Source organism: Misgurnus anguillicaudatus, chromosome 1 (genome assembly GCF_027580225.2).
Source record: "Misgurnus anguillicaudatus chromosome 1, ASM2758022v2, whole genome shotgun sequence".
Classification (NCBI taxonomy): Eukaryota; Metazoa; Chordata; class Actinopteri; order Cypriniformes; family Cobitidae; genus Misgurnus; species Misgurnus anguillicaudatus.
The window spans coordinates 7,816,639-7,830,813 of NC_073337.2; the positions used below are offsets into that span (position 1 = coordinate 7,816,639).

Sequence of the window (14,175 nt, forward strand, 5' to 3'; positions counted from 1 at the left end):
TAAAAGAAACTTACTGTGGCAAAGTACACTTTGTGAGCCCTATCATACACCAGGCACAATGCAACAGCATTTGTTTTTGCTAGATTCAGCTTGATGCATTCATCATTTTCACGTCCAGTGCCACATTGTTTAAATAGCAGATGCACTAGCGCCCATCTGTGCGCCCATGGGCGTGCTGGTCTGAAAACAAGGTGCACATTGTTGGCGCGTTGCTATTTTGTAAAATAAAAAATATATGTATTTATTTTAAGTACACATAGTAATATACGGCTATAACACTCTGCTCATACCACACACAGGGATGCACAGCAGCACACAGATATGTCAAATGAGTTTCTGACTGTTTTTTTGCATGTTCGCTTTAAACACACCCATGACTGATTAAGAGAATAATGTATAATCAGGGCTTGACATTAACTTTTTGGCTCACCAGCCAAAGTGGCTAGTTGTTTTCCAAAGTTACTAGCCACTCATCATTTTCACTGGCCACAATTTTGTTGGTAGTAAAATAAATTTTATATGATTAAACTTGACTTTGGCATCCTAAAATGACTTTAATTCGAGCAAATTTATTTGGTTTAGCTAAATTAGATGCAGATTGAATTTCAAATGGAGTCTGACCACCCAAATTAAGACATTTATTAGCTGGTATTTAGCAGGTATATCAGTATAGATCATATCATATATTAACCCCCTGGGGTCCAAAAACGCGGGCCCGCGTTTTGACGTGTTTTTTCCTTATCATGGCAGAATCAACTTAAAATACTCCATCATTAATAATCATACACTTACGTGTTTGACATCATTTGAAACGGTAAAGGGTCTTCTTTAATATGTGTTCATTCACAATAACAACAGATCTTTGTGTTTTTGTCAAATAAAGAAAATAAACAGGGTGTGCATCCAGACACACTCCGCGAATACTCGTCACACAAGCCTGATACACTTATCCAAAGACAGCCTGAAATGTCTACTTTTAAACAAGCTAAATATATTAAAAAACAAATATTGCCTGTTTATGTAATCTGAATTGAAGTAAAGAGAGTACTGTTTTTCCTGGCTGACTTCATTATCTTTAATTTGGTCATGCCCACAGCTGTTGACATGGTAATGAAGACACGAGCTGCAAAGCGTAAAGTTTGATCAGATTTAAAGACTTCACCGCATGTTTGGGAGATAAACTTTACACACACGTGAGGAATATCTTCATTTATGTCTGGACATTGAGGAAGAGAAGCATTTATCTTTAACGTTACCTAAGAATAACAATGGAGAACGCACTGGAGCTGGATTAGAAGTAAGTAACGTTAACAGTTAATTTATACCATTTATATTTGCTATCATGTAACTTAATATGCTCATGGCTTGTGCAGTTCAGCCTACATACAGTAACGTTAAGCAACCTTAGCAGACTACACGCTTCGGATTGAAAAACTTTCGCATTGTTTACAAACGGACGCGATCTCACTTAATGGCGGATTTCACTGTTGCAAGCTGTAACAGTGTTGAACACAGTTATTCACTTATATCCTTCTTATATATATCCACTTATAACTTTCAGTAAGTCTGAACTGCTGTATCTTTTAAGTGTGTGCTGTAATATGATTCCATGTTTACATGCTTATTTACAAACAAATCCGCGTGACCTCCCGTAATGGCGGATATCTGTTACATGCTGTACAGTGTTAGACACAGTTATTATTCACTTTTGTATCCTTCATGGCAACTTTGAGTAAATGCTGCACTGCGGGATTTGCTGTAAAATGATTCCATATTGTTTACATGCAAGGAAATTCCATACATTGCGCTTTACACGCAACACCGTTTTTATGAGTGCTGCGTTACACGGAGACGCGGGCTCGCGCACATGGACGCGCCATATGCGATGTGTTTTTAAAGTTCATACGCGCTTACAGAAACACGTTTAAAACAGAAGCTAGATGATAAGGGGATGGGCATCTGAAAACAGTCATCTGAAAACAGCTTTTTATATTAATTGCTGCAGATGTTTATCTGAGATTAAGTTTATGTAAAAGATAGTATAATGTAACTTAGAATCAGTGACATTTACCCATCAGTTATATAAGTAAGGGTATTTCTGTGGACAATTTATGCTAACAGCTGTTTATAACTCTCTTAGAGGTCTGCATCTCTCTCATCAGTACAAAACTATGAAGTGGAAAAACACTTTTTGGACATAAAGTTATATGGTAACATGAGCCACATGAAGTTTACAGCTCTGTTGTGTATCAGTTTCTTAGTTTATACAAAGTTTTTGAATAAGGTTTGTTTCCAAATAAACTTAAAATGTCCTACTAACCATCATTTCTATTTTGATTATATTGTTAACTTAATAAACCTCAAACAAACATGTATACATTTGTCCTCACATTCTTTACTGTAGTTCCCTCCTGCCTCATTATGCAGCTCATTATGCGAGCCTTTGTTTGCTTGCTGTCAATCAATCCTTCTCGCATACAGCCCGTCTAAACAAAAAGTGTCTTACAATTTCTAAATGAATACATTGTTTTATGTGAATAAGTAGGCATGGTGATTGTCACATCATTTTAAAGAAAAAACTCTAGACTACTAGATTATGTTTAGGAAAGTCTTGTTAAAACATGTTTAGTATGGGTTTTGTGGACTTATATCAGAGACTTACAAATTTTGCTTTTTTAAAAACCACGCATAAACATTTTTCTCTCATAAATACAAACATGTACATACATGTAGCTCATATAATATTTTAGCCCAGTTTGTGCTGAACGCAGTGGTATGAGACACTTCCCATTATTATGTTTTAAAGCAACTGAAAAAAGACCAAATGTAAGAGCATGTCAGAACCTCTGACAGTGTCCCAAAATGGTTGGACCCCAGAGGGTTAAGGTGCATGAAAAACATGTTAGTCAGTGTTGGGCAAGTTACTGAAAATTAGTAATTAGTTACAGTTACTAGTTACTTCTTTTAAAAGTAATTGAGTTACTCTACCAGTTACTGTATATCAAAAGTAATTAGGTACTAGGGAAAGTAACTTTTAAGTTACTTTTATGTCTGCTTTTTAAATGTAAATATAAACAGTACTGGACAGTCAAACAATAAAATGATATGGATGCAGTGGCGGTCCTGGCTAGATTTACGCCCTGGGCGAACCATCCCTTGGCCGCCCCCAGAAAAAATAATTACCCCCAAACCCCGCCACCTTCATGTATTATTTTGTTATATATAATCTTAAATACAAAAAGGTAGCAAGAACAGAGAAAAACATGTAATACAGTATAAACACCCACTCATGCACACGCACACACGAACGCGCACAGACACACACACACACACACACACACACACACACACACACACACACACACACACACACACACACACACACACACACACACTAACACACACACACACGGATGCTGCTGTGGAAGTATCTGACTCCTCATTTTGGCCAGTGGGTGCTCTAGCTCTAAAATATTTCAGAAGTGCCCCTGAATTTACAATTAAGATACAATTATGTAAGTTAGATACACTTATTTCACACATGCATCAGTTACCCAATTAAAATGACCATAACACACATTTTATTAGTATTTGTTAACATCCTATATAAACTAAGCATACACTACAATTTATTTAAAAAGCTATATCACTGTAGCTTACAAAATGCCATGTCAATGTATATTAGAAGTTATTTAAGTTGACACATATAGCGTAAAACAATAAAAAATTACAGTCAGGAGGTCTGTGTGAATTTGCACTTTTTGTGTTGCACACACCAACTAGACTGTGTTGCCTATAGAGTGAATTTAGTTGTATGGCATGATGCCTCAATTCTAATAGTTGCTAGTTCAGCAAAACTAAAACCAAATACAGTCGTATTCTGTGGCTAATAGCAACATATTAGCAAGAGTGCGAGGCTAATATAAATAGCCTATTTTCTACTGTCACTCACGTCGTCACTCATATAAATCGGCATACCTTTATCTTTTGCCCGTTTCTCCTCATCTTCTTTCTGAACCGGGCAACTGAGATGGCTACTTTGGTCTTTTAATTTGATCCATGGATGATGGATGACTCGACATCATTAACTTTCCTTACATTTTGCCAACAACAATAACGTCCGTTTTACCCGTCAATCAACCGGAGTCACGTGACGTGAGTCACGTAGATGACTCTACAGAATTTTTTTCACAAAACCCAATTAATTACATGTTCGTATGTATATGGGTCTATGTTAATTTTAGGAATGAAAAATACAATTTACTTGGAAGCAGACGCAGCAGTTTGTGTTGTGTGGCCTCTGGCCTGGGATCAGTTATTTGGAAGCAGACGCAGCAGTTTGTGCTGTGTGACCTCTGGCCTGGGATCAGTCAATCCCTCGCTCGCCCCCCTTAAGGCGAGCGAGGGACTTGCAGTCGCAAGTTGATTCCCCGCCCCCCTCACCCGTGCCTCTTCTGACATGCACACATCTGTGTTTCTCAGCACTAACTTGACATGGAAATGAGCGGTTTTGATATAATTTTTTTTCTTTTTAGGGCGCTCGTGCGCCCTCACATAGATTGCGCCCTGGGCGTTCGCCCACATTGCCCATAGCAAAAACCGGCCCTGTATGGATGGGTTATTTTACACTTAATTTTACACCTAATATATCACATACTGTAAGAGCCTATTTTGCTTTAGATTCAGCCCTTGAATATTTTTGTTAGAAATTATCTTAATATGTAAGCTTAGTTTATTTATGTATATCATTTAGATCATTTAGACAAATATTCTGTATGTTTACATTGAAAATATATATAATGTGTTAAAATTGTGTATTGTCTCTTTAAGAATTTGGAGACAATTGTGTCAACATGTCATATTTTCTAAAATAAATTATCATTTTTCTGATTCCATATTTATTTTAATAAGCCAGAAACATCTCTGATGTGTCATGCTGACAGGCCACGTGTGCGCGTGCAGCAGCTGACGCAAATTATGTGTCCTCCGAAGGTTAGACTGTCTCATTTCCGTTCTCTTCGCGAACTTCTGAGGCGTCCACCTTGAAAGACCGAGTGCTCACCTTTTTAGGTCGCATGCTTAGCAGGGCGCGGCCATGGAATTGGGACACAGCTTGTGAAGCTTGCGGCGGAAGTGCGCTCATTGGTCATATATTGTTTGTATATGTTTTCTGTTGGATTTAAATGATACACAGGATTAAAGGAAGATGTTTAATCAGAAAACGGAATACTTGGATTGTTTTGTCCGACGGACACAGAGCGAGTGGATTGTTTTGTCGGATACGGAGCGAGTAAAACTGAAACTAAATGCGCACTCGCACATACTATGGACTTTTTAACACATTTTAACAGTTGTACAGCGCTGTGTGAATATTTTTCTGCAAACAACAATCGCGGATCGTTCTCTTTCATAAAGGCAGATGTAAACATCTAAGATAAACATTTCTCAGATTTATTGCTTTTGTGGACTACAAATGTAAGTTGATGTCATACTGGGATTGCTTGGCAAAGATAATTTACAAACATGAGACCGGATGGATTATGACTTGCGCAAAATTTTTAAACAAAGGTATGTTGTCCCGTTTAGATTTTTCATGTTCATTCTATATGCACTGTCAGCTATGATGAAGTTTAATGATTCATTGCGCCACCCACCACGGTCATGCGACGTTAAATCAGAAATGTCTTGTCTGTAATGTTATTTTTTACAAAATAGAGTAACGCGAGTAACGAACTCATTTAAATTTCAGTAATTGTAATTGCGTTACTTGATTTAAAAAAATACTTCGTTACATACTCGTTACTGATAAAAGTAGTGGAGGTCACACTTTATTTTACGGTATCACTGTTACAGTGTAATTACATGTAAGTACTAAGTAATAATCATTAATAACATGTACTTACTATAGGGTTGTGGTTAGGATTAGGGTTTGGTTTAGGGTTAGTTGCATGTAATTATACATAATTAACTGTTATTACTATAATAATACGTGTGAAGGGATGGCGTCCGCGCCTCTAGTCCAATACAAAGGTAACTCCGGTGCGTAACTCCAAAATATAGATCAAAGTAAAGAAGAAAAGTCCGCACACAGAAATCCTACTAATGTGAAACATTTATTAAATGCCGAAAAAACTCTAATGGCCAAAGATGCTAAGATACAAACGTTTCGGGCTTAGCCCATCATCAATGTAATTAGTTCCTAGAACTAATTACATTGATGATGGGCTAAGCCCGAAACGTTTGTATCTTAGCATCTTTGGCCATTAGAGTTTTTTCGGCATTTAATAAATTACTATAATAATTACATGTAGCATGTGTAACAAAGACACCGTAAAATAAAGTGTTACCGTAGCGGAATTACAGTAACGCGTTACTTTGTAACGCGTTACTCCCATCACTGATGTTAGTAAGGCATAAATAGGTTAACTTTGAATTAATATATTAAAAGTAGAGCAGGGGTGTAGAAGATTAACTAAAGATAAACACAAAACCCCTCGACAACCACTTTAAATATTTATTAAAAACAGCAGTAAATACTGTCAAGAAATGTACATGAATTTTACTGTCAACTTTACGCAGATTGTATTTTATAAGCTTGATCGTGGTTTCTGTTAAAATTGATTTAAGACTTTTAATGACAAATGTCGAGAGGGCATTATTGTTACATTAAAATGATGCACGAACCTCTCAGCTGGTGGGTTTCCTTTGATTTCGTGTGCATTCAGGTATGCGCTGAATTTCTCTTCGTTCTTGCCCCGAGAGTGTGCACGCAATTTATATCTCTTCAATCACTTCCATGCAATTGTTTTATCTTTCCCGAAGTGTATATGCGCTCAGACTGCGTCCTCTTGTGCATTCACAAATCCATCAGCTCTCGTTCACTCTCTGGAAGGTGACGCTTTGGTCCGCAATGCTTCGCTGATCGCGCGCGTTCGGTGCGCTGGGTGCAGAGTGCTCATGGGAGTTGTAGTTTCCAGTGTCGCATTGCGCATTGTTTATAAATATAAACTTTTAAGAAAACTACAATTAAAAAATTATATTCAACCTGCCAAAGTGGCTAGTGGGATTGCCTGTCTTACCCGCCACAGCCAAAATCTACCCGCATTTGGCAGTTTGGCGGGTGTTAATGTCAAGCCCTGGGTATAACCCTTTTGGACCGTGCGCCTGGCGCATCAACCATTTTTTCTGACCTTAAACTAGCAAGCCTTAAGTGCACCTGTGCCATTCGCTTCAAACCTTGCACTTAGATTGTTAAAATAGGGCCCAAATCTTTGTGGCAACGACATGACTTTTTCATTACTGTTTAATTGAAAATATTCAAGACTTACATAATGAAAAACATTGATAAACAGTAAATGCCCTAATATTAAGTAAAGTATACACATTTTCTTGTTATTAATGAAACTCTTTATTGACCCAGCAGATTCTGATTGACAATAATTCACTTTTACACCAGATTTTTAAGTACACGAAGCATTACTATGGTATATCTAACTGTGCTTGTACTAATGTGGGGTGAGTATTTATATTTTGTTGACGAAAAAGTGTGTTATTATTTAAGCATATTAACTTTTTTAGCTGTTTTGGCAAATGCAAAAATGAAAGATAATTTACTTTAATTTAATTTAATTTAGTCATTTAAATACAATTAAATACAATGTCTTAAAAATATGTTTTAACAGTAGTTTCAGGAACAAAAGATATCAACAACACCTTCAGCTTTAAAATGTGTTAACTGTATGAAATTTTTGAAAAGTCTTGAGATATTTAATTTTACATAGCAGATCAAAGTGTCACATGTATAACTTTGATATGGATCAGAGTCATTTGTGTGTTAGTAACACTGATTATTTCTCCTCAGCTTCTCCTCCTTTGACTTCTGCAGGTCGACTAAGATCATTCTACTTAAAACACACAAATACTTCAATAAACATCGGTGAAGCTCGAGATTTATGCCCACGGAGTAACTACACTGACCTTGTTACAGTCTATGATGAAACAGACAATGATAATCTGGTTCAACTTTCACGAGAAAATGCTACTAGTAGAGCTTGGATTGGTGCCTACACAGGTCCACAATGGTCAGATGGTGCTGAAGTCACATTTAAGAAGTTAGAAAGTTCTGTTTTAGACTATTTTAATTGCTGTGCTGAAATGAAATCTGATGCGAAATGGGATTGTACTCAGTGTAATAATGACAGACACTTCATGTGTTATGATGACAGAGGTAATTTAATCAATCATTATAATCTAAACAGAAGTATGTAACTGCACTCTAAAAATGCAGTAATTATTGGACAGAACACCCCTGGGTTAAAAATTACCCAATGCTGGGCTGTTGTTACAAAACCATAGATTGTAATAACTCATAAATTAGGTTGAAACAACTGAGTATTGGGTAATTTTTAACCCAGTGGTGTATTCTGTCCAGTAGTTACCCAGCATGGGTTAAAAACAACCCAGCATATTTAAGAGTGTGGTGCTTCAGGATATTAAGTGTTAATGTTGATGTGATAAAAATTGAAATGTAATTAATCTGAGAACTTAAACTAGTCAGAAAGTACAATCTGTCCCTCAAGTCAATATATAATCCAAACATAAAATTGTATCCAAACATTTATCAATGTAACAAGAACCTAACACAATATTTATGTGGTTTACCATACAAAAATTCACAAGTCACATGTTGACATGTATTAATTTTATAATTGCAGAGAAAGAGAGCATGATGTGCAAACTACAGTAAAAAGAGTTACAAATAAAATGTATAAACAATAACAAGAGGGGGCAGGGTTAGAAGACAAGAAAGCCATGTGATACCACACAAAACATGAGGGCAGGACCATGACAAAACATTTGCTATTCAGTACGTAACAGTGCACAGTTATATGATAAACTCATATTGTGCTTATTATTGCATTTAAACAGGTGATGGTGAACACAATTACAAAATAATCCTTCAAAACAAAAACTGGATTGAGGCTCAGAAGAACTGCAGAGAGAATCACACTGATTTAGTCACTATTAGAAATGAATTTGAAAATCAACTGGTGCATAACGCAGGAAAAGAGAGTAACACTCCTTTCTGGATTGGCCTCAGGTATAATAAATCAACACAGCTGTCATGGTTTGATGGAGGACAGTCTAACTACACTAACTTTACAACTACCACAATTAGGAAAGACACAATGTTTACTTATCTTAATGATGATGGGTCCTGGATCCAAAGTAACACACCTGAGAATGCATCTGCTCTGTGCTACGGTAAGATTACAAAACATTTGAACATTAAAATACTTTAAGATTTACCATTATTTGCTACTCCAACTATTTAATTTTAAATTCACATTTTTTTCCAGAAAGCTTCATTCATGTGAGTAAACATAAAATGTCCTGGGAGGACGCTCTGAATTACTGCAATGAGTCTGGGTTACTGCGCATCGAATCAGACGAGGATCAGATAGAAACAGAGCGAGAATTACAAAGACAGAAGATTTCTGGTCCAGTGTGGATCGGGCTTAGACAGAGTCGACTTTTTGGTTTCTGGATTTGGGTCAATGGGCTTAATATGGGAAATTGGAGCAACTGGAAAGGAGGACGACAACCAGAACATCAGAAGTCTCAGTATTGTGGTGCCATGGAGAAGGTGAATGATAAATTCAAGTGGTCTGATAAAGACTGCAACACCACATTTAGAGTTTTATGTGAAAGGAGGTAAATTGCAAGTCTGTTAACATTGCTATGCTTTTAAGCTTCCGACATATCTTTCAAACTGTATTAAACTAATTTAAAAACATGCTTCCTGATATGGAAAATGAATGAATCTTTGTTAGGAATTGTGCCCGTGTTGCAACATCGGGATAATGTTTAAAGTCCCCAACAATGTCTGTAGTGTAGCAACTTGTTAGCAATTGCTGCCCTTTTAAAGACACTTCAAAGCTTTAAAAAAGGAATGAGTGATGGTATTACTGCTGTGTTTTATGTCATAGAATAAAATGTGTAAATATTAACCCAAGATCTATAAAAAAATAAAAAAAAAAAAAAAACATTGACTTTGGAACAATAGAACCGGAAGTGCTAAAATGCTAACTTGCTTATTCCGGGATTGCCTACAAAAATATTTCATCTCTGTGGCACACTTGGTCTGTTAGGTCTGATCTGATGATGGCTCTCTGTACAGTATGCATCAGGAACAACAGGGAATAAAACTGCCTGGGCAGTATATCTGTCTGATCCAGGTCTGCAGTCTCCCCCTTCACCATGCTATAGCATAAAGATTTATGCTAACTGAAATGACAAAGTATTAAAACTCTTTTCATTAAAAGTGAGCATCCCAATACTTTTGTCCATGTTGACTCACTGGTGATTATTTGTACTTTATGATGATTTATGTTGATTTATTTTATCATGCTGATTGTTATTTTTATAATTCAGATTTTTAAATTCTGGATTCTCCTCGAGTTTTAACAATGATGAATCACTTTATTTGTTAATTCAAATCTAATAAAATTTTTCTTTGTGAAATGTTTTGCATGGCAAATAAATACATTTTGGTATTGATTTGATTACTTTAGCTGCTGGTAATGCCCATACCTTTTAATTCATATTTATTTATTGATTTACTTTTGTGAAACAACAGAAGAAATGTACATTATGTTAGGTTGAACATAAAACTAAATAACAGATCTAAGAAGCTACACAGCAAATACTAAAACAGGGGGGAGGGGGTGTTGGTTGGAGATTTATAAACATAAAAACATGAAAAAAGTGTGAAAAAGCTGTTCACACTGCTTTAGTTGCCCATATTTATGTTTATTGTCTTGTTAAAGTTTTTTCTCTCAGTGCATGTAATTCCCTCTTGTCACTTTCCATGTTGATCAACCCTTACTTTATGTCTGCTCTTTTTTTGCATTCTTATTTTTATAATCCTGATATTTCTCCTTTACATTTCTCTATTCTTGCCCACTGACTTGATTTGTGGTCCACCCAATCAGAAAGAATTTTCAGACAGATGTATAAATAATTTAAAGGGACAGTTAGTAGGGTTTTAAGTGTTTTATTAATCAAAATCAATGTGTTTATTCATAAATATGTCCTCGTTGGTGTTAAATGACCTCTGCCAGTGATCTGACTTTTCTTTGTAAGCTTAGAATTTCTCCTCTTTACCAGTGATGCCGGTAACGCGTTACTTAGTAACGCGTTACTCTAATTTTACCACTTTTTTTAGTAACGAGTAATCTAACGCGTTAATATTTCCAAACCAGTAATCAGATTAAAGTTACTTATCCAAGTCACTGTGCGTTACTATTTTTGAAATTTTCCTTAGTAAAATATATATTTTCTTGTATATTTCTTCTTGCGTCTCGGGAAGTGAAGTCAGGTGTGCGACAAGTCACGTTTTCAGCACGAGGACAATTCAGGTCACGTGTAAGCGACACAAACGTAAACAACGTACAATAGAGAGAGAAGAGTTCATCCACCCAAACAACAAAAGCTGGACTTCAGTGCAAAACCAGTAAGTGTGGGAGAGTTGAAGAACGAAAGTAACAAAGCGATTTTCTCCGAGCCCTGATAACATCTAAATCTCACTATGACAGCATATTAGCACATAACCTCTGAAAGAGTTGACAAATATCGCGTTATTTACTCACCGATTACCACGTGTAGATCCAGAACTGTGTTTTCAACCATGATAAGTACATTCCAAAAGCGGTCTTTTTTTCTTACAACGCGTTGTTTTCTCGTTTCATGTGCTACAATACTGATAAATCTACAAAGTATATAACATCCTGAAGACTTCTCAGTTTTTCAAAATAAAAGTAAGTCGAGTTTATAGAGTAAGTAGATCCTGTCGGGTCAAAAGTAACACTTGTTAGTTTTGTCCCGCTGCTAATACTGTGTATAATATGGTAAAAAAATTGATATTATTCTAATTTGATTTAATTTTATTTTCATAGTGTTCAAACTATTGAATTTTTTTTTAGTCTCAGCAATTTAAGTTTGTACTGTTGGTTTCTTTTGAAACATTTGATAAAACTGAAATTTAAAATAAAAATGTAATTTAATTATTTTTTACAAAGATAAATGACAAAATAAGTTTGCAGTTACATATTAAAGAGGTCATAGTAATATATATTTAATAAAAACAAGTGTAACACAAAAATCCATCATGTTTTGTTGTGTTACTTTTGACCCACCTGTGTGTTACTTTCGTCCCTGCTGTCAAGGTCAAAAGTAACAATTCACTACTCTTGTTTAAAGTGAAATTATACAGAAGTCGTTTTACATTTGTTCAAAATTCCAGCTGGTTTTGATAGACCACACTTGTGAGTTATTGACCACAGCAAAAAATATATCTCTGTCTAAAACATTAACTTTCAAAATTAAGTTTTTCTGAAAATGGCCCCTGCTCACCCCTATTTATGTTTAGTGAAGTCAAGAAAGACTCATATATATATATATATATATATATATATATATATATATATATATATATATATATATATATATATATATATATATATATATATATATTTTAGTTTTTTAAAACACAACAGTTCAACTTAAAATGTCAGGAGATACATTGTTGACGTTACTGTTAAAAATGCACTTCCAATAAAGTGAGTGTTGGCAAAACCGGTTGTCATTTTTAATGTTGAGGCAGTGGGGGTGTTGGCAGCTACTGGAATGTAACTAACAAAGTAACTTGTAATCTAACTTAGTTACTTTTAAAATCAAGTAATCTGTGAAGTAACTTAGTTACTTTTTAAAGGAGTAATCAGTAATCAGTAATCAGATTACTTTTTCAAAGTAACTGTGGCATCACTGCTCTTTACTGACATTGAACGGGTAAGTCCAAGGAGGCTTCCATGTTGCTCCCCCGTATTGATAAACTATAATAGCAGAGAGGGACAAAAAGCACTAACCTACCAATGCGTTTTCGTTCAGAACACGTGAACCAGCTGAAACTGACAAGGAGATCAGTGAGTACATAAAGGCTACCGTAGTTGCAACACGCATTTGGAAAAGCGAGGTGCTAGAGAGCACTATTCGTTTGAATGCAAAATACAATTTCACCGCTAGATGGGGGAAAATCCTACTTATTGTGCCTTTAACAACAACAATAATAAATAATAGTATTACGATTAAATGTCATATGACATAACTTTATATTATTTTATTATAACTTTATAAAATTATGAATAGGTACAAGTTTCCACCGTCAATTGTACACCGTTTGTAGTCTTCACTTACTTTATAGGTGTACATGCTTTTCAAAATGAAATGTTAAATATGATTCTTCAGTGATTGTTTATTCCACCTTTAGTGAAATGTAGCCTACATTATAGTTAAATCCGTGTGAATGTGGATTTGAAAATGGTGAAGCAAACAACTAAATGAAGATGCCTGGTTTTGTTCATACTGCTGCTATCTGTTTATCTGGTTCAGATGCTTTTGGAGATAGAGACATAACTCCTGGAAATATTGGATTATAGGCCTGAAAAGGACAGTCCTTTTCACACCTCAACAAAATGATATAAGAGCTTACTAATGACTTCATGCAGTGTTGACAGTCTGTTCTCCACAATAAATCTGACATGATCTGATGATCAAAGATAACAGACTTTGTTATGATGAGATTACCTTCATCTTTAACCAAAAGCCCCATCTCAGACTAATACATGTGTAGGGATTTTTGACAAGGGGAAAATAGAAGTGACTGAGTTGAATTATGGCAGAATGTTTTTTGTTTCCGATAATATAAAAACCTTATTTTAATTAAATAATTATCTGCTAAACATTAAAGAAATGATTTATGTAATATTGAAAAGCATCTATGGTAAATAGTTACTGATAGAATACACCAATGCCAAGGTTTTAGGAAAGTGGTTTGGTTATGTGATATTTACGTTCTGTGTGGTCAGATGAGCAGTCCGGTGGTGGCCCATAGGCCACGTGTCAGGCTTTTCCATGCTGCAAATGGTTCAGTTCAACAGCCTTGAACATGAAGTGCTGATCTCCGGGAAGCACCGAGAGGATCCTGTCAATATGGAACATGCAGACGCCTGTAGTCGGTGCAGAAGGTCCATAACAAATCTGGAACACGCAGATGAAGGTCCCTTAAAAGGTTTGCTTGTTGCAGATGTCTGTGATTGCCTTTCTGTTTTAGATTGG

General features: G+C 35.7%; 1 protein-coding gene across 1 annotated transcript; it reads left to right on the forward strand.

The window, feature by feature from the left end:
- Positions 1 to 8,035: 8,035 nt before the first annotated feature.
- Positions 8,036 to 10,438, forward strand: LOC141363940 (macrophage mannose receptor 1-like). The gene is made up of 3 exons (XM_073867813.1): positions 8,036 to 8,081; positions 8,929 to 9,264; positions 9,360 to 10,438. Exons 1-3 carry the CDS (start codon positions 8,036 to 8,038, stop codon positions 9,716 to 9,718), a joined length of 741 nt encoding a protein of 246 aa, XP_073723914.1. The 3' UTR covers positions 9,719 to 10,438.
- Positions 10,439 to 14,175: the final 3,737 nt, after the last annotated feature.